This window comes from Misgurnus anguillicaudatus, chromosome 9, assembly GCF_027580225.2.
Source record: "Misgurnus anguillicaudatus chromosome 9, ASM2758022v2, whole genome shotgun sequence".
Taxonomy (NCBI): Eukaryota; Metazoa; Chordata; class Actinopteri; order Cypriniformes; family Cobitidae; genus Misgurnus; species Misgurnus anguillicaudatus.
The window spans coordinates 33,571,672-33,593,108 of NC_073345.2; the positions used below are offsets into that span (position 1 = coordinate 33,571,672).

The following is a 21,437-nucleotide window of genomic DNA, read 5'->3' on the forward strand; positions in this document are numbered from 1 at the left end:
AGAAGAGACCCTCTGTTTTCAAACATACAAAAAACAATGTTTCATTCTACCTTCATTTGTTCTCTTTTTAACACGGCTTAAATATGGGTAGGTTTCTTAAAAAATACAAAAATTTTAGCAAAAAGCTGAGATAATTGCATTTTTGTAAAGGACTTTTATAGAGATAAGATTCAGAACGATTATCAAAACACACACAGAGTTTTTACTGTTTTTGGATCAGTGGATGCATTGGTGTTTTATAAGTTGGGTAAGAGCACCATCTGGTGGATAATCGCGAAAATATGGATTGCCATAAAAACTCGTCATTTCTTTTAATTGACGAGATAACTCCTCAATGGCGGGGAAAGAGTTAAGTACATTATCTCCTAAAAATCGTATTGCACTTTAGTTTGAGTGTTCTTGTAATTCTCGTTATTTTCAATAATTGGTTCTCAATTAATACAAATTTACAAAAACAAATTAACATTGTCTTCAAACAAATGTCTTATTTCTTTTGATTCGAGCTTGACTCAGATTTTTACTCTTTCTTTCTCTCTGTGTGTGTGTGTGTGTGTGTATGTGTAGCGTGTCATATTCTGGAGTGTTCTGATGGTCTGGCTCAGGATGTCATCAGTACCATCGGTCAGGCGTTTGACCTCCGCTTTCAACTCTACCTGCAGTGTCCATCCAGCAAACCCTCATCCATGCCGGACAGGTGATCTTATATCCATACAAATGACTTCTTAAATGTTAGGGAGCACAAAAACTTGTTCTGGTTAAGAAAAAAAAACTTGTTCTGTTCTGTGCAGGGTCATGAGTACAGATGAACCTCCGTGGACCGAAGAAGGGGAGGAGTCAGCCGATCATCATTACTACAACAGTATTCCCGGCAAAATGCCACCCCCAGGCGGCTTCATTGACGCTAGACTGACCAGTCAGACGCAAGACAGCAGCCAGGTCTCCGCCCCCTTAACCGTCGTAATAATTATCCCTTTTAAAGGTGCAGTGTGTAACTTTTATAACAATCTCTTGACAGAAATGCAATATAAAATACTTAGAATGAGACATTTTTATCTACCTACACAGAGGGTCCCCTTACACGGAAGTCGCCATTTTGTTTCTACAGAAGCCCTTAACGGACAAACTTTTTTTACTAAGTTGTCTCCAACGATGACATGGTTGTCCCTTGGCGGCTACCGTAGCTTCTCTATGCGTTTCGGTGAACAGTGGACTGAAACGTTGGTTGTAATTTGCAACCTTACCACTAGATGTACTAAACTTTACACACTGCACCTTTAAACTGAACCCTGATCAGTTGGGAAGTTTTCAACACTCGTTCTTTTATGAGTTGATTTTATTTTCAGTAAATAATTTAGTGTAAGTATTGTGTTTTGTTTACAGGAAATTTTTCTTTAATAAATGAGATCTCAAATGCATGAAACATTATAATGTATGTCGGTGTGATGACTCGTATACTCTTTATATTACAGGCCGCTGGAGTCGACCAGACGTACTATCAAGGTCGACCCATGTTCATCCAACAAGGTGAAATTTCCTCTTCCTGTCAAACTTTGTTTTCATGTTTAGCGTGGACCGATGCCTTACAATACTTTACAGTATCAACACCTACTTTCCTCATAATATCGACTGCAAGGGTCCCTAGAGGGCCACTTTTTTATATAGTCTACTCAAAACTTTACTTTAACATACATAAAAGAAGTCAAGCTAATATAAAAAATATGTAATAAATAAATATTAAAATTAAGGTTATTAATAAAATGTGCTTTGGCGGGCACCATGTTGGAGACCACTGATCTAGAGTCTCTTCTGTCTCTCTTTTAGGGTCCTGTGACATATATAGTCTCCCTGAGTTCAAAGGTCAGACGCCTAAACCAGGAGAGGTCCCTACATATGTAAATACGCAACACATTGACACGCAGGTGCTCGCGGCACTCCAAGGTGACACAGAGACGGCGTCTGATACAACCGGGGCATCTAAAGACAGTCCAATGAAGGACCTTTTTGACATGAGTAAGAGATTATAATGGATTCTTTCTTAAAGGTGCAGTGTGTCATTTCTGTTTTGCAGTGGTGTCAGCAGGTGGTGCTAAATATACATTTAGGAAATACTTCAACAATCATCATTTTCTTATTCTCATGTTGCTCTAAATCTATATATCTATATAAATCTATTCTTTTTTTTTTGAAAGATATTTTAAGAAATGATAAGCACAAAGTTGACGGTGCCCATTTAATTCCAACATGTTCGTTTTTCCTACTATGGAAGTCAATGTTTACAATAAGCTGTGTGCTTACCAGCGTTTATTAAAATATCTATTTTGTGTTCATCGAAAATTAAGGTTACAGGTTTGTAAAAACATGAGGATGAGAAAAGTATCAATTATGGGTGAACTGTCCCTTTAAATACTTTGCTAATACATTGTCTGCTTTCATCACGTGATATGTTTCTAGCAGAGCTCAGATCGTTTGACTTTAGGCGAATCTGATGAAAAAGTTTGTGATCTGTGATTTTTGATGGCGGATTTTGGTATCATGGTAAACCCGAACATTTCAAGGGGACATTTTGCAAGACTTTTTTTAACTCATTCACCGCCAGCCTTTTTGAGAAAAGTTGCCCACCTGCATTTTTGTGATTTTAACAAAATTTCTTGCAGGAAAAATTATTTTCTATAAATATATAAACATACAAATTATATCAAATTAAAGAACACACCCTCTGCTTTCAAACAAACAATAAACAAACAAACAAACAAACAAACAAAATGGGGAAAAAAACGTTTAATTATATATTACTTTTTCTACTTAATTTAACCACTGAAATATGGATATTTCTCTTCAAAAATACAACATTTTGAGCAAAAAAGCTTAAAAATTGCGTTTTTGTAAAGGAATTTATGTTAGAATTCAGACTCAGAATGACTATCAAACATAAAGGCAGTTAAAATAAACCATTAAATCTTTTTAACTTCCGTTTTTGATAAATTCGTTTGGCGCCATCTGGTGTATAAAAGCGGTATTACAATTTCACTTTGAAATTCGTCCAGAAAGGCATATTTATTAGTTAAAAATGAACTCATAAATGACGAGATAACTCGTCAATGGCGGTGAATGAGTTAAGATGTCCAATAAATCTTTGTTGTCCCCAGTATGTGAAGTTTTAGCTCAAAATATCATATAGATCATTTGTTATGGCATGTTGGAGTTGCCACTTTGTAGGTGTGAGCAAGATGTGCCGTTTTTGGGTGTGTCCTTTTAAATGCAAATGAGCTGATCTCTGCAGTTCCGTGGTTGGATAGTGCAGATTAAGGGGTGGTATTATCCCCTCCTGACATCACAAGGGGAGCCAAATTCCAACTAGCTATTTTTTCACATGCTTGCAGAGAATGGTTTACCAAAACTAAGGTACTGGGTTGATCTTTTTCATGTTTTCGAGGTTGACAAAAGCACCGGTGACCCAACCACAGCACCCAAACATGGAAAAAGTCAGACCCCCATGATATGTCCTCCTTAAGATCTGAAGCTGTGATCTCTTCAAAATCTTTAGAGACTGGAGGACACGGCAGAAGTCGTCTTTGGTTCTCTATTTTATCTTGAGTGATGTGTATGAGAGTTTATGTACCTCAGTAATAATGTAAACATGTCACCGTCTGCCCGCAGAGCCGTTTGAAGATGCGATCATGACTCCGACTGTAGGTCCTCCCGCCGCAGAGCTTCATAAAGTGGCGTCTGTGGATAACTCCAGCCCACTGCTGGTGCGAGCAGCTGCCCTCAGAGCTCAAGAGGAGCTTGAAGACCAGGCCTGGTATCACGGAGAGATGAGCCGACGACAGGCAGAGAAACTGCTGCTCCACGATGGTGACTTCTTGGTGCGGAAGAGCACCACAAATCCAGGCTCGTACGTCCTGACGGGAATGCACAACGGATTGGCTAAACACCTCCTGCTGGTGGATCCGGAGGGCACGGTGAGAGAGAGAGAGAGTCAAAAATCTAAATTAATTTTGTACAGTGTTTTTAAAGATATCTGACTGTATTGTAGTTATAGCTTCTTTTCTGCATCCCTTAAATATACAGTAACATCCAAACATGACCAGTGCTTTAGAAAACTTTATAATAAATGCTCACTGAGATGTTTTATTGGAGCCTGGAGAATGATGGAGCTTTCCCAGGTGAAAAATAGTACACTTCCAAAGTGTACTTGAAGTGCTTGATTTTCGCACACTAATTTTGTACGTCTTAGCTGTTGCCCGTCCCGTATACGGGACACATACGTTTACTTCAATATTTTTATGTAAATTTTAATCCATCACAACAAACTATATATTGTTGGAAAGGTCTAAGCCTCTAGAATACATATTTTAATAGTGTTTTATAAAATAAATTATGTAAGTAGAGTAATTGATTTGTTTATTAAGAGAGTGTGCCTCAAAACATTTATGTACTGCGAAATGTCACTGACCCACAAGTGGGACGCCTACATTTACTTCAGTGTTGAATTCTTATCTAATCGTGACAAACTATATGTGATTTGAAAGCTCTAAGAGTGTAGTTTTCATTTATCATCAGCATTTTGGAAAAGGAGTGACATCGTGACAGCCCTTTTCTAAAGTGACACGGGTCCACAGGTGGGCCCATGTTGTCATTATATATTTGTAACACTAATACCCTATCCTAAAAAATCTTGACAAACTATATATCATTGGAAAACTCTAAGAGTGTAGTTCGCATATATCATCATCATTTTGGGAAAGGAAAGACGTAGTGAGTGTAAATTTCTAAAATGTCACGGGGCCACAGGTAGGCCCAGTTTGTTTTTACATATTTATTACACTAAACTCTAAACCTAAAAAAACCTTGATAAACTATATATCACTGCAAAGCTCTTAGAATATAGTTTTCATATTTCAAGCTCATCCGATGATAGAAATAATGTAGTGGCAGTATGTTTGTTACAAGACCCCCCCCCCAAAGGAATGTATATTAGTTAATATATATTCATAATGCTATATCGTAGTATAAATCTACGAAAATGTTGACAAATATATATAATTGGAAAGCTCTAAGAATGTAGTTGTCATATTTTAAAACCTTTAGTAATAATAATGCAGTGACAGTAATTTATTAATTTGTGACGAGTATGCAGCAGATCGCTGACACCTAGTGGCCATTGTTGGTAAAGCCACTAAAAGTGTGACACAAACCTCATTTTTTGTGATTTTTACTTGAAATTGAGATCACAACTACTTGATACTTATGTCTTAAATTTTGTAGCATTTCAGTATTTCATAATTTTATGTATGAAATATACTTTATTGTTTTTTTTATTACAATAAATGTAAAGTGCTATAACAATTTTATAATTTAATATTTTTAACTCCAAACAAGAAAAACTTTAAGGTTTCTTCTTTAAAACAAGACCAAGATTAGGCTTCTATCCAGAGTTATATTCATTTGAAGATGCACACCAACTTTCTTAGTTGAGACAGTTAAGGTGTTAATATACAAAATATTCTTCTTTAGTACTTCTTAACATAATCTTCAGAACATCTAAGTGTACTTATCTGTGCTATTTTGAGACACCATGAATATCAACTAAAATGTTTTATAAATGTATTTAGGTATTAGAACCTGAACCCATCTTTGTATGAAAGTTGGGTTCAAGTTTAATACAAGTGTTAACTAAATTAAAAAAAATTTAATACAGAGATTGTATATTAGAAGCGCATTTTAGTTTATATTCATGGTGTCTCTAAATAGCACAGGTAAGTACACTAAGATCATCTTAAGAACAATAATTTTTAGTATATTGAGTACAAAATTAGTGTGTGAAAATAGAGCACTTTAAGTACACTATGGAAGTGTACTACTTTTTCACCTGGGTTAGTGTTTATTCAGAATGAAATGATGACACTACAACAAGGATCAATAAAAAAGATCAGATGTGTAAAATTGCATTAAAGGATTACTCCACTTTCAAAACAAATCTAGATAATTTACTCACCGCACTGCAAAAAAAGACTTTCTAACTTAGTATTTTTGTCTTGTTTTCAATAGAAATATCTAAAAATTCTTAAATCAAGATTTTTTTTCATGAGAAAATGACCTAAGAAAATAAATCTAGTTTTTACACAAAACATGTCAAATTTAAGCAATGCCAATGGAATAAGAATTTTTTTTGCTGAATTTTTCTTGTATTAAATAAATTCAAGAAAAAAAATCTTATTCCATTGGCAGATTTTTTGCTTGTTTTAAGACATTTTTTTGTTTTTGCTGAATTTTTCTTGTATTAAATAAATTCAAGAAAAAAATCTTATTCCATTGGCAGATTTTTTTGCTTGTTTTAAGACATTTTTTATTTTTGCTGAATTTTTCTTGTATTAAATAAATTCAAGAAAAAAATCTTATTCCATTGGCAGATTTTTTTGCTTGTTTTAAGACTTTTTTTGCTGAATTTTTCTTGTATTAAATAAATTCAAGAAAAAAATCTTATTCCATTGGCAGATTTTTTTTGCTTGTTTTAAGACTTTTTTTGCTGAATTTTTCTTGTATTAAATAAATTCAAGAAAAACATCTTATTCCATTGGCAGATTTTTTTGCTTGTTTTAAGACTTTTTTTGCTGAATTTTTCTTGTATTAAATAAATTCAAGAAAAACATCTTATTCCATTGGCAGATTTTTTTGCTTGTTTTAAGACTTTTTTGCTGAATTTTTCTTGTATTAAATAAATTCAAGAAAAAAATCTTATTCCATTGGCAGATTTTTTGCTTGTTTTAAGACATTTTTTTGCTGAATTTTTCTTGTATTAAATAAATTCAAGAAAAAAATCTTATTCCATTGGCAGATTTTTTGCTTGTTTTAAGAATTTTTTTTTGCTGAATTTTTCTTGTATTAAATAAATTCAAGAAAAAAATCTTATTCCATTGGCAGATTTTTTGCTTGTTTTAAGACATTTTTTTGCTGAATTTTTCTTGTATTAAATAAATTCAAGAAAAAAATCTTATTCCATTGGCAGATTTTTTGCTTGTTTTAAGACTTTTTTTTGCTGAATTTTTCTTGTATTAAATAAATTCAAGAAAAAAATCTTATTCCATTGGCAGATTTTTTTGCTTGTTTTAAGACTTTTTTTGCTGAATTTTTCTTGTATTAAATAAATTCAAGAAAAAAATCTTATTCCATTGGCAGATTTTTTTTGCTTGTTTTAAGACTTTTTTTGCTGAATTTTTCTTGTATTAAATAAATTCAAGAAAAACATCTTATTCCATTGGCAGATTTTTTTGCTTGTTTTAAGACTTTTTTGCTGAATTTTTCTTGTATTAAATAAATTCAAGAAAAAAATCTTATTCCATTGGCAGATTTTTTGCTTGTTTTAAGACATTTTTTTGCTGAATTTTTCTTGTATTAAATAAATTCAAGAAAAAAATCTTATTCCATTGGCAGATTTTTTGCTTGTTTTAAGAATTTTTTTTTGCTGAATTTTTCTTGTATTAAATAAATTCAAGAAAAAAATCTTATTCCATTGGCAGATTTTTTGCTTGTTTTAAGACATTTTTTTGCTGAATTTTTCTTGTATTAAATAAATTCAAGAAAAAAATCTTATTCCATTGGCAGATTTTTTGCTTGTTTTAAGACTTTTTTTTGCTGAATTTTTCTTGTATTAAATAAATTCAAGAAAAAAATCTTATTCCATTGGCAGATTTTTTGCTTGTTTTAAGACATTTTTTTTTGCTGAATTTTTCTTGTATTGAATAAATTCAAGAAAAAAATCTTATTCCATTGGCAGATTTTTTTTGCTTGTTTTAAGACTTTTTTTGCTGAATTTTTCTTGTATTAAATAAATTCAAGAAAAACATCTTATTCCATTGGCAGATTTTTTTGCTTGTTTTAAGACTTTTTTGCTGAATTTTTCTTGTATTAAATAAATTCAAGAAAAAAAATCTTATTCCATTGGCAGATTTTTTGCTTGTTTTAAGACTTTTTTTGCTGAATTTTTCGTGTATTAAATAAATTCAAGAAAAAAAAATCTTATTCCATTGGCAGATTTTTTTGCTAGTTTTAAGCATAAATTCGCTTAAATTTGACGTTTTGTCTAAACTAGACTTATTTTCTTGTCATTTGCTCATCAAGAAAATACATCTTGGTTTAAGAATTTTTAGATATTTCTACTAAAAACAAGACAAAAATACTAAGTAAGAAAGTCCTTTTTTGCAGTGCACCATGTCATCAAAGATGTTTTTGTCTTTCTTTGTTCTTTCGAGAAGAAATCAAGTTTTTTGAGGAAAACATTCCAGGATTTTTCTCCATATATTGCACTTTACTTAACAGTTACAGTTTCAATGCAGCTTCAAACGATCCCAACCGAGGCAAAAGGGTTTTATTTAGCAAAACCATTGTAATTTTTTACAAAAAAGTACATTTTAACCACAACTTTTCATCTTGCAGTAGCTTCTGACGCGCTAGAGCGACCTTGCGTATTACGTAATCACGTGTAAAGGTCACGTGTTACATATGTGAAACACACACTTGTGGACCATTTTCAACAATAAATTGACACAAAAGACATTAATTGGTATCATTACACATACAACAACGTCTGAACGCTCTTCTTTCTCTACACTTGTAAACACTGGAGTGGTAGTTTTACATGCGCCATGCGTCACCTTTCAACGAGATTACGTAATACGTAAGGTCGCGCTGGTGCGTCACACGGCTAGTGCAAGACAAAAAGTTGTATTTCCTTGTTAAAATGACAATCTTTCACTAGATAAGACCCTTATGCCTCAGTTGGGATCATTAACGGCGCATTCACACGGGGGGCGTCAGCGTTAACGCTTCCCATTCACTTTTAATGGGTGACGTTATGCGTTGCCGAACTGAATTGTGGATCTGTCGGCGCCGCGTCAGTGCCGTTGTTCGCGGCAGAAGTTGAACATTTCTCAACTTTTCAAGCGGCAACGCGTGCGTCAGCCAATCAGATCGCCTTATGCAAATTACCTAGACAGAGCCAGCCAATTACGTTTATGGAAGAATGGAGCATGTGTAGCGGCCACTGTGATTGGCTGTTGGCCACGCTTCAGACAAGCCTTCCGTTAAGCGTTAACGCTTACGCCCCGTGTGAATGCGCCGTAAGAGCTGCATTGAAACTGTTGAGGTCCACTATATGGAGAAAAATCGTCAAAAAACTGAACAAACAAAGACATAAACATCTTGAATGACATGTGGGTGAGTAAATTAACAGGATTTATTTTTATAAAAGTGAACTATCCTTTTAAAAGACACAGATAGCCATCATCCATGGATGTTTTCTGTGTACTGTACTGTTTAGCCAGTTCTTCCAGAAAAACGCTGAGGTTTTTTGTGATTGTTGCGGGCAAAAATCCTTGATCTTATATGCGATGAAATATGCGGGATATTTATGCAAAGTTTACAGGTTGTGCAGCTTTTAATGATGTTCACATCACATAATCACATCACTTCATAACGTTCCCATAGCAACGGGTGACATGGCTGTGCTTGTGTGAAGTAAATGCAACATTTTTCAACTTATTGCTAAGATATATGTGATTTTTGCTACGAAAATGCGGTGATTATGAAATCATGCAAGCACCGCATATTTTGCGCACGGAAATCTGCAATTTATGCTGCGAAAGTACGGCCTATTTGAAAAATGCGGCCCCCGTAAATATGCGGACTTTGGCGATCGCATAATCGTGTTTTTCTGAAGGGACTGTTTGGCACAATGCTCAGTTATTTGTACACGTGTGATTTAAACTAAATCAACTTTGTTCATTCAAGGTTCGGACAAAAGATCACATATTTGACAGCATAAGCCACCTGATTGGCCATCACCGTGACAACAACCTGCCAATCGTCTCGGCGGGAAGCGAACTGTGTTTGAAGCAGCCGGTTGAAAGAAAACCTTAAAACACGTGGGACGGGAACCCACCTCTATTTCACGAAAACACGCTCGGATGACTTTCCCATCAGGAGCGTGATGACTGTCAAACGTTTCGAGGTGACCGTAAAGACGGAGGACAGCGAAACCATTTTGAGATACCAGTGGACGATTTATTTTGGACGATGAGCTGTTAGATTTATTTTACTTGCGCTGGCTGAGAATCTATATTTTTGAAGAAGACTTTGATGGGTTTGAAGCAGAAATGACAGATATAGTTTAGATGAAAGTAACTCCATCTCAAAGAGGGTTGAGGTGAAAACTAGATTAACAAAAAGTATTTTAGAATAAAAAAAGTTTTAGTTTTGTCTATCAAGCACAACTGGATTTTCATGTTTGTTGGTAAACGATAGAAGAAAAATCATATTTGAGAAAAAAACTAAAGCTGTTGTTTCTATGGATTTATTTGAGGTCCTTTAGCGCAGATTATTTGGTAGCTTCTATCAAATCACTGTTTTATGCTTTTCAGACGGAGGATATGAATGTGTTTGCTTTAACACAAATCACACGCTGCACGTACACACTTTAAAACACACACACACACACGCGGCTTTAAAGTACCTACAGTACATTTTTCTATGACGTTGAAACCTGTGGCACTCGCATGACTTTAAAACCGTATTGTATTTGTGGTCATTGTTGGTAGCATCAGAACCCAGCAGAGGTGCTTGTGTGTGTTTGCTCACAGTGTTAAATAATTCTGCTTTCATTCACTTTAGTTCTTACTTCTTTAAACTGTCAACGGTGTGTATTTGTTCGGTCGAGGGCTTTGATTTCTACTTTGGATGTTTTGATTTTTATGGTTTGGCTGTGGGCTTTTTCACAAACAGACACAGTGATGTTATAATTATTCTTCTGATTATTATTTGAAATTAAAGAATTATAAATGAATAGCACAATCAATGCTTTTGTGGGTGACAAATGTGTGTCCGCTGTGTGGTTTTTTGAGTATTACTACAAGTTACTCTCCTATTTACAGTGTTCACACAGGTCCTTGAAAGTTTGTGAATCTGGAGGAAATAATTCAAGGAAGTTTTTGAAAATACACAGGTCATTGAAAGTGCTTGAATCTATTTTATGCAAGAAGTTTTCTGGAGAAAGTGTAGGATAATATCATAAAAATTCTAGACATTTTAAGCACACATGCTAAACTGTTCGCTTTAAATGCTTATATCTTCTGTATGCGAATGTTGATTTATACCAAAATGCTTTTTTTGCATATTTGTGTTTGACACATGAAAACGTCTCGGGTTACGTATGTAACTGTTGTTCCCTGAGAAGGGAACGAGACGCTGCGTCTCCCTTGCAATACTTTCTGCGTCCCTATAACGCCATCTTTGGCAATATTTCAGATAGTGATATACTTCCTGGCTCCCGCATCACCCTGTCTTTGTCATTAAGCCTCACCATTGGTGGAATTTGATATACACATTCAGACGCACTTAACCCTGGAAGCTTTCCCAAAGTGTCACCGCAGTGACGCAGCGCGAGTTCCCGTGAAAGGGAAGTGTAACAATGTATCTTAAAAGGTAACACGATGTAACCTTGAAATGTGTCCCCACATTTAGTCTTTGAATTTGAGGGAAAGTCCTTGAAAGGTCCTTGAATTTGAAGTTAACTAAGGTGTGGGAACCTTTGTGAGACTTCTGAAATTCTTCTTTATACCAGCAAATAGATTTAGTTTTAAGGAATACTTCAGTGAAAAATGAATTATCATTTTTCATGTACATGATTATCTAAAAAATCTTTGATTGCGTTTGTCTGAAAAAAGATTGTCATGTCTCTTACAAGCTTTAAAATGGTAGTAAACAGGGTACAGGGAACAACTTTGAAACCCAAAAAAGTGCATCCATCCTTCACAGAACTAATCCACATGGCTCCAAGGGGTTAACAAAGGTCTTCTGATGGTAAGCTGTGTGATTTTGTAATAAAAATATCCATATTTAAAACCATAATAACTAGCTTCCGGTATCGGCCAAGGCGCGTTCACAAAGCTTCTTCTTCTTCATTTAAAGGGGCCTTGGCATGAAAATCTGACTTTTTCCATGTTTAAGTGCTATAATTGGGTCCCCAGTGCTTCTATCAACCTAGAAAATGTGATAAAGATCAACCCAGTAACTTAGTTTTGGTAAACCATTATCTACAAGCACATACAAAAATAGGTTGTTGAAATTTGGCACTCTTTATGATGTCATAAGGAGCTCTCATTAGAATAATACTGCCCCCTTAATCTGCACTATCCAACCACAGCACTGCCATTTAGTGCAGAGAAAAAGAGAGAGAAAAAATTATTGACAACACAATTGAGTTTCAGTTGCAACAAACCACCATCATTGTGATCAGTGTTTGCCCTTCATCAGCTCATTTGCATTTTAAAGGACACACCCAAAACGGCACATTTTTGCATACACCAACAAAGTGGCAATTTTAACATGTTATAATAAATTATTTATATGGTATTTTGAGCTAAAACTTTACATATTTGCTTTGGGGACACCAAAGATTTATTTGACATTTTAAAAAAGTATTGTGCCATGGCCCCTTTAATGGCGGGTAGCACAAATGTTAGAGGATTACTCCACTTTTAAAAAAACAAATCCTGATCATTTACTCACCCCCATGTCATCCAAGATGTTTGTCTTTCTTGAAAATAATTTTTTTTGAGGAAAACATTACAGAACAGCAAAAATTGGAAAGTTAAAATTTCAGTGTTAAACATTCATGACTTGAATTCAACACTTAATGAGTAAATTGAACATATTTAGAGTAAATTGTTGTTTAGAGTTGGAGTTAATCATACCAGTTTTATCCCAACTCCTTAGAGATGTAATTAGACTCCACCCACACATTTTAATCATTTCATGTTTCCATGTGTCCTGCAGATTGAATGGTACGTAAAACCATAAAATAATTCTGTAACATTATCCTCTCTATCACCATCTCTGTTTGAAACCCAAAATTGCATTTTACATCTTACTTGTAGAGTTTGTTGGCTGTTTTATTTAAAGTCACATCATTGCAATCATTGTTTGCATTTGATCAGCTCATTTGCATTTTAAAGGAAGCACATTTTTCCTCACACCTACAAAGTGGCAATTTTAACATGCTATAATAAATTATCTTTGGGGTATTTTGAGCTAAAACTTCACATGTGCACTCTGGGGACACCAAAGATTTATTTTACATCTTAAAAAATCTCATAACATGACCCCTTTAACATTTTTGTGAGTCAAAGAAACTCTGGCCAAGTGTTAACAATGTAACTCTTTTGAAAGTGTTAATTTAAGACTACATTTAAAAGTGGGCGGCTATTTTCCATCTATTTCCAGTTTCAAAAATAACTTTGTGCAAACATGTCAGTTTTCAGAAACTGTGTATATACACTCACCTAAAGGATTATTAGGAATACTTGTTCAATTTCTCATTAATGCAATTATCGAATCAACCAATCACATGGCAGTTGCTTCAATGCATTTAGGGGTGTGGTCCTGGTCAAGACAATCTCCTGAACTCCAAACTGAATGTCAGAATGGGAAAGAAAGGTGATTTAAGCAATTTTGAGCGTGGCATGGTTGTTGGTGCCAGACGGTCCGGTCTGAGTATTTCACAATCTGCTCAGTTACTGGGATTTTTACACACAACCATTTCTAGGGTTTACAAAGAATGGTGTGAAAAGAGAAAAACATCCAGTATGTGTCAGTCCTGTGAGCGAAAATGCCTTGTTGATACTAGAGGTCAGAGGTCAATGGTCCGACTGATTCAAGCTGATAGAAGAGCAACTTTGACTGAAATAACCACTCGTTACAACCGAGGTATGCAGCAAAGCATTTGTGAAGCCACAACACGCACAATTTTGAGACGGATGTGCTACAACAGCAGAAGACCCCACTGGGTACAACTCATCTCCACTACAAATAGGAAAAAGAGGCTAGAATTTGCACGACAAATGTTGCCTGGTCTGATGAGTCTCGATTTCTGTTGAGATATTCAGATGATAGGGGCAGAATTTGGTGTAAACAGAATGAGAACATGGATCCATCATGCCATGTTACCACTGTGCAGGCTGGTGGTGTCATGTAAAGCTGCTTTGCAACAATTAACACTTGTGAAAAGCGCTATATAAATAAAATTGAATTGAATTGAATTGTAATGGTGTGGGGGATGTTTTCTTGGCACACTTAGTTCCCTTAGTGCCAATTGGGCATCGTTTAAATGCCACGGCCTACCTGAGCATTGTTTCTGACCATGTCCATCCCATTATGACCACCATGTACCCGTCCTCTGATGGCTAAACACAGTATTAGTATGGTGTTCCTAATAATCCTTTAGGTGAGTGTATGCCGTCAAGAGCATGCTAAACCTCTAGGTGGCGGTGTAACGAGAAGCTCAAAACCATGTAAACCAATCAGAATCCCGAAACAGCCACAAATCACTTCCTGTTCCTCTTTTGAACAAGGTCGCACTTTGCCATAGGTGTGAGCTCTGCTGCATACTGTGACGTTGGCTGCCTAAACATCCGTTTGTCTCAGTTTACATGCAACCGTGCATCCGAAGATTTTCTAAATCTCCACTCTGGCCGAAGTTTGTTCTCCGTTTGTGGGTAAACTAAGGGCGCAAACGAAGGAAAATGTCTCAGATTTTCAAAATAACCATGTATGTGTAAACAGGGCCTAACTCTGGACTTTTTGCTGTGAGAATTTTTCTCCATATAGTGGATTTTAGTGGACCTCATCAGTTTACAGTTTCAATGCAGAGTCTTATCTAGCGATACGATCCTCATTTTCACCAAAAAATAATAATAAAACAAAGACATTAATTAGCATTATTCCACATATAACAACGCCTGAACACTCTTCTTTCTCCACATTTTAGCGGTAGTTTCACATACGTTATGCATGGCCTTTATACAGGATTATGTAATATGTAAGGTCTTGCTGGCGCAACACACGGCTAATGCAAGACAGGAAGTTGTGGTTGTGGTTTTTTTTTTTTGTTGCAAAAATGACGATGGTTTCGCTAGAAAAGACCTTTATGCCTAGGTTGGGATTATTTAGAGTCCTTTGAAGCTGCTTTGAAACTGTAAACTGTTGAGGTCCACTATATTTTCCTCAAAAAATTAATTTCTTCTCGACTGAAGAAAGAAAGACATCAACATCTTGGATGATATGGGGGTGAGTAAATTGGGATTTTTTTTAGGAAAGTGGAGTAATCCTGGTGCATTTGATTGTGATTTACAGTTTTCTACACAAAATTATTCTACACTGTAAAAAGTGAAAGTTTAATTTTCTCAATTTAAATGCCTTTTTAAAAATTACTTTATTTGGTGACACCTAAAACATGTAAGCTTTTTAACCTGAAATTTTTCACTCAAAAGTTTTTTACGTGTTACCCACCAATTGAAGTCATTTTTTTTTTGTTCATCCAACTTTTACTTCATACAGTGTGTACATGCTGTAAAGACCATTGTGTGAAAATATAATCTTGATATCTTTAATATCATTTAATATCTGTTACACTTGGTATCAAGATGTGTTTTCGTCGATTGGATCACAAGTGGATGAGAGAGACTCATAACGTTGACACGTCTTTTCACTCAACATGATCTCACAAAGTTCTGTGGGATAGTCACGGAATTTTTTGCTCATTTTTCCGTGACATTCTCACGGATCTCCGCATATTTCCGTGGCCCTGCCACGGACTTTCTTTTCCGTGGCATTCTCACGGATTGGTTACTCAACTGCTTTTTCCTATTTTCAAACCATTGTCGCTTCGGTTTAGGGTTAGATTTTACTTTGTCACTGTAAGTATTGGTTTATACAATTTTTTCTGATGTATTCTTTTATATTTTCTAAACTTTAATCAATTGTCACCTGGCATTGGGGTTAGAGTTGGGTTTGGTTAGGGATGTCATTTTATGTAAATCTAACCCTAAACCGAAGCGAAAATGGTAAGAAAATAGGACAAAACAGTTGAGCAACCAATCCGTGAGAACGCCACGGAAAAGAAAGTCCGCGGCAGGGCCACGAAAATATGCGGAGATCCGTGAGAATGTCACGGAAATTCGATATCTCTGGACAATTGTGTGAAAGGATAGGAATTGGTTATTTTCAAGACAGAGTCTTTTACATCGGCTGTTGTTAAGAGTCAGCCGGTTGGTTTTGTGCATTGATGGTTTCAGGCCCGTCGGCTTCAGCCGCTTGTCTTGCTCTATTTGCTTCCCAACCCGTCCTCCTTCACCACACAGCCACAAACCAGCCTGTAAAAGGCACGGCGCATTTCCCTGCTTGCTAGAGTGTATATTACCGGGTTCATGCCGGAATTCAACAGCGCCAGGGCTATGAACCAATCATCTTTCAGCAGGATGGGACAGCTCTTGGCTCCCCCTTGGCAGGCTACGTCGACAAGGAAGAGCACAAAGACGGGCGTCCAACAAGCGATGAAGACGCCCACCACGATGATCACTGTTCGAAGGAGAGCCATGGAGTGCTCCGAGTCACAGTGCTTGGTGACTTTGCTGCTGGTGGTTTTGACGAGGATGTAAATCCTGGCGTACAGCACGGAGATGGCCAGCAGCAGTGAAAGGAAAATGGTGATGCAGAAGGCCACGTAGTATTTGCTGTAGAGGGGAAAGATGGTCGAGCACTCTTGAAGTTTATCCAGACAGTTCCAGCCCAAAATGGGCAGAGCTCCCAGTGTGACGGCTATCAACCAACAAGTCCCTATTAAGAGAAACACCCTGTATTTTTTGTTTGAATCATAAGGCCTCATTTTAATCATGGTGAGGTGGCGCTCAATAGCGATCGCAAAGAGGCTGAAGATGGAAGCGCTCAGGGCTACAAACGTGCTCCCTTCGCGCACAAACCACGCAGTAGTCGACAGATGAAACGTAAACTCTCCTGACATCATCAGGTTGACCATGTAGCTCACGCCGGCCAACAAGTCGCATAAAGCCAGGTTAGCGATGAAAAAATACATTCGGTTGTGAAATTTATGATTCTTCCAAATTGCCAACAAAACGATCAGGTTCTCCAAAACAATGAGGCTGCATACTCCCAAAATCACAGCTGTTTTGGGATCCTTCAGAGGCTCTTTGGTGGTGGTACGATTGCTTGACTTTCCCATGTAATTGTAATGTTTGAAAATAGTCTGGTTTATCATGTTGGTAGTGCTTCTTGTGATGGAGATGGGGTGAAAATGAAGCAGGTGAGATGAGTGGAGGACAGTGGTTGGACCTTAAACGGGTGAGTTGATGTTCTGCTTATCTTCAGGGTTACCAATCAGGCACCGTCATGTTGGTGGCTTACATCTTTCTAAGGAATAAACCAATAAAAACTCTTTACCAATGCACATTTCTCCTGTTCATTATACTTCATACAACACAATTCTTTTCATAATCTTTCAACATGGTAATAATTCTAACTTTTAGGTGACATCATCAATCTCCCCTTGACTCTTCCCACGTTATACATTGCATCAAATGATTACCATATTTATGGACTGTGAACCTTCGAGTACTACAAAAATTGCATAACCAAAATAAAGCAGAACCGGAGGTGTAAAGTACTTGAGTAATTTTACTTGATTACTGTACTTAAGTATTATTTTTGGGGATTTTTACTTTACTTGAGTACAATTTAATACTTAATTACGTTTTTAAAGAAAAAAGTAGTTTTTACTCCTTACAGTTTTATTTACAGTCAAAAACGACTTATTTTTTTAGAGATTACTTCATTCTATTTTCCGTGGCTCTTACCAAACCAATTGAATTGCGCTGATGGCCAGTTTCATTTAAAAAAAAATATATTTCATTTCATTTATTTATTTTTCTTTTCATGGTAAGTCAACACGAATGCCACAACAACGATCCAACAAACACAACAAAAATACATATCATGGCAAGAAGAACAGGAGTAGGATGAAGAAAAAAAATCGTATAAAGTCCTATTCCATTCTTATATTAAGAAAGTTACAAATTAGAAATTAGATGGCCTCACGGACATAACAAAAAATAACAACACCAAAGAATTAACAAAATAACCCTGACCAGATTTAATCTGCTTTCAATTTTAACCATTTTCATTTCTTTATTTATTTTTATTTTGTTTTTATTATAAATTCAACAACACTAAACAAACAAAAAACTACAATAATACAATGATAACAATTCTGGCGACGAAAACGACTTTGAGACCATCATTATTATTATAATTTTGACAATTTTCACATTCATCTTTATACAAATTAAGTATCTTCTGTTTATACTTATTTAAATTGAGTAATATTTAAACCAAATTTTAAATCATTATCTACGAAATTCCATTTTTTGAGACCAGAAACTGAAACACACAAATGTTTTTTTTATACTGGAGCCTTTAGACCACAATAAGGAATTGGCCAACAGTTTATCTGATGATGAAGATTTTTTCGCTTCCTTAAAACCGACAACACATGAAGGGTGACACATTCCCTGCTGTTTGTAGCCTCTCTATTAAGACTAAGACCTTGTTCACACTGTCAGTACAAATCTGATTTTGGTGCATATCTGATTTGACAGACTCGCTGTCTACATTGTGTATCAAAACTGTTTAGATCTGGGCCGGGTTTCCCAAAAGCATCGTAAGGCTAAGTTGATCGTAAAAAACGATCGTACGAATCATCTTAAAATTACGAGCCGTTTCGTAACTTAAGTAGCACTTGAAAATCATCGTAGATCTACGAGTGGTCTGGAGTAATCGTTCATTCATAAGTGCATCGTAAGACAACATTACAAGGTCACCTGCAGGACAACCAGCAAATTGCACTCCTGCAATGACGATAATGTAATGTTTTAAATGTATATTTACTTTAATATAATCTATTTCAAATTAAAACCAGAAATCAAATTTAAATGACTAAACATGAATTAATAAAGAAGGAAAACATATTTGGTAAATTTTGGTAAAAGTTGGTACTACGTAGCAAATTGATAAATGGTTCCTACCAATTGCTTCTATAATTAATCTACAGTAAAAATAATTGTTTTAAAGGGAAATTGCATCTGATTAAAGAAACCAAATAAATATGTACGGTACAATGCAATAATCCCTAATAATAAATAAACATAGATAATAAAAACAAATAATAATAATAATCTAAACTATTTCATAAAATGCAGAAGGCATTTCGCAGTGGGAGAAGTCCTAACTAAATACGGAAAATAATATTTCATTAGGCACAAATTATTAAAACATTTAAATTATTTAAACCAATAATTGTTTAATGACTAAACTTTATAATATTTACTCATTAAACAATAATGGAAACTATTATAAAAAAAACATTAGTGCACATCGGCTGAAGATCATTAGCCTAAACAAGCTTCTGCTACAAATTCGAGTCATTCCATTGGTGACATTTCGGCACTTGACAAACGGATAGCGACCCGTAAGTAGCACTTAAAACCCAGCTGCGAACGATCGTTTCATCTTTGGGAAACGCACGTAAATGAACAACGAATGTTCGTTAAGTAGCTCGTAGAAACCGCTCTTAAGTGCTAAGTTCAATCGTTATCGGAAAACCCGGCCCAGATCTGTGCGTCCTGTAGCGTTCTGCCGTTTTCGCGTTTCTATGGCAATGAAGTCACGCTGCCTCAACATCTGACGTGTTTACGTGACGCGACAGCATGACGTAACAGAAAAGCTAAACCGGTCAGACTGAAATGGATTTCCAAAAATGCGATTTGAAAAGGATTTTGGATGTAGCCTGAAACGGATTAGGAAAAAAGGATTTCATGTGTTTTTTGGCCGTTTATACGTTCTAAATTTGATTGGATTCCTATTGGATATGCACCAAAATTGGATTTGGACTGACAGTGTGAACAAGGCTGTGAGAGGCTTGATAGATCTTGAAATTTAAGTTAAATTCAAGGTATTACAACTTTGAGTAGCATGTTGCATACTGAAATTAGGTAGTAGTCTTATAGTTTGATAATTAAAAACAATTAAATACAAACAGTTGTAAAGCAGGATAAAACCTTTTATGTTGTTCATCGACTTTATGTTTTTAGAGATGGAAAGCTTAAACAAGAATCTCTAGTTTTCATTCTTCTTGTTACTTTTATTTTTTTTCAAGCACAATTTTAATGTGGTCCTTTTTTACTTTTACTCAAGTATGATTCTGGCTAGATACTTCTACTTTTAACTGAGTAAAATTTACACTCAGTACTTGTACTTTCACTTGAGTAACATTTTTCTAATCTAATCTTTCTTTATAACATACATTATGTATAATGTATAAAGCTAATATATATAATGTTATATAGAGGATTGCGCATCTTACTATGAATGATTAGCATATTTATGGACTGTGATACAATTAATTGAGGAACATTCGAGTACTATAAAAATTGCATAACAAAATAAAGCAGAACAAATTGTTTTACCAGCAGTGTGCTGACGTATTATAACATTATGTATAATGTATAAAGATAATATATACATATATAATAATATAGGGGATTGTTAATCTTACTATGCACGAAGTTAGATCAAACTTTGTTATTAATTAACCTCACAAACGCAATGATGCAACAAATAAACAATTACATGAAGTATAAATGATCATTAAATTTTACGAATAATGTATGGCGTGTCAAATCAATGCAGATGCGCGAGCTTTCAGTGCGTCATAATACTGTCAGAGTAAATATAGCATTAAATATAGTGAATATCTTTAACACCTATGTTAAAGGATAGTCGATACTCATATCTAGTTAAATGTAATTCAAACTCTTTGTTTGTCACAAGAAACATTGTTATAACATATAATCTCCGTCATATCACTCACCATTAGATACGTCGAGCGCGTCTTCACAGAAACCCAGATCGTGTGTTGTGTCCAAACTAAAATCCTCTAGATGAACATCATGTTTAATCTGTGATGTGCAGAGGTTCGATGAGAGAAGTTATTGTGCGCGTACGGAGGCGCGCGCGAGTCACCGGCGCATCTCCTCCTCCTTCCTCCAAAACACTTTCATGAGCTAAACCATTACTTAAAAATAATATATCTGTTATTGCATCGCTACATATGTATTATATATACTAATAACATTTTATAATGTCGTTAGATATTGATACAGCAACATTAAACAATCATTATTCATTATTAGTTAATGTTTATTATTTTACAAATATACTATTGTTGGTGATAGTCATTTCTTGTTTGTTTATTATATAACTTTCTGGATTTCGTATAATTTGACATTTATATCAAATGAAATAATACAACTGCAGTGGTTACAGGATATGTGGGTTATGGGTTTTTATGCGTGAGATGCTTTTGTTCATATGTGACAAATGTGATGTGTGCGTGTTTTTTACTTAACCATATGATAAATTTACCTTTGTGTTGGTTAAGAAACTCAATAAGTAAACCCACTGTGGTTACCTAGTCTGGTATCGTGTATTCATATTACTGTGTGAAACTAATTTCCCACTCTGTGTCACACAGT

General features: G+C 35.3%; 2 protein-coding genes across 3 annotated transcripts in view; one reads left to right on the plus strand and one right to left on the minus strand.

The window, feature by feature from the left end:
* The window catches only part of shc3 (SHC (Src homology 2 domain containing) transforming protein 3), a 38,628-nt gene extending 27,757 nt beyond the window's left edge, over nt 1-10,871 (plus strand). For both annotated transcript variants that reach the window (XM_073871533.1, XM_055180279.2), the window contains 6 exons: nt 565-694; nt 789-936; nt 1,470-1,524; nt 1,822-2,010; nt 3,658-3,962; nt 9,790-10,871. In XM_073871533.1, the coding sequence (XP_073727634.1) occupies nt 565-694; nt 789-936; nt 1,470-1,524; nt 1,822-2,010; nt 3,658-3,962; nt 9,790-9,918 (956 nt within the window). In that variant the 3' untranslated portion in view covers nt 9,919-10,871. The remainder of the gene's footprint in view (nt 1-564; nt 695-788; nt 937-1,469; nt 1,525-1,821; nt 2,011-3,657; nt 3,963-9,789) is intronic.
* A 4,849-nt stretch (nt 10,872-15,720) lies between these two features.
* LOC129423887 (sphingosine 1-phosphate receptor 3-like) lies at nt 15,721-20,964 on the minus strand. The gene is made up of 2 exons (XM_055180396.2): nt 20,774-20,964; nt 15,721-17,259 (listed from the first exon to the last, which is right to left on the minus strand). Exon 2 carries the CDS (start codon nt 17,105-17,107, stop codon nt 16,157-16,159), a length of 951 nt encoding a protein of 316 aa, XP_055036371.2. The 5' UTR covers nt 17,108-17,259; nt 20,774-20,964; the 3' UTR covers nt 15,721-16,156.
* Between the last annotated feature and the right edge of the window lie 473 nt (nt 20,965-21,437).

Bases quoted from the DNA above. Each gene is read 5' to 3' on its own strand.
- LOC129423887 (XM_055180396.2), bottom strand. From the start codon at position 17,107: ATGATAAACCAGACTATTTTCAAACATTACAATTACATGGGAAAGTCA.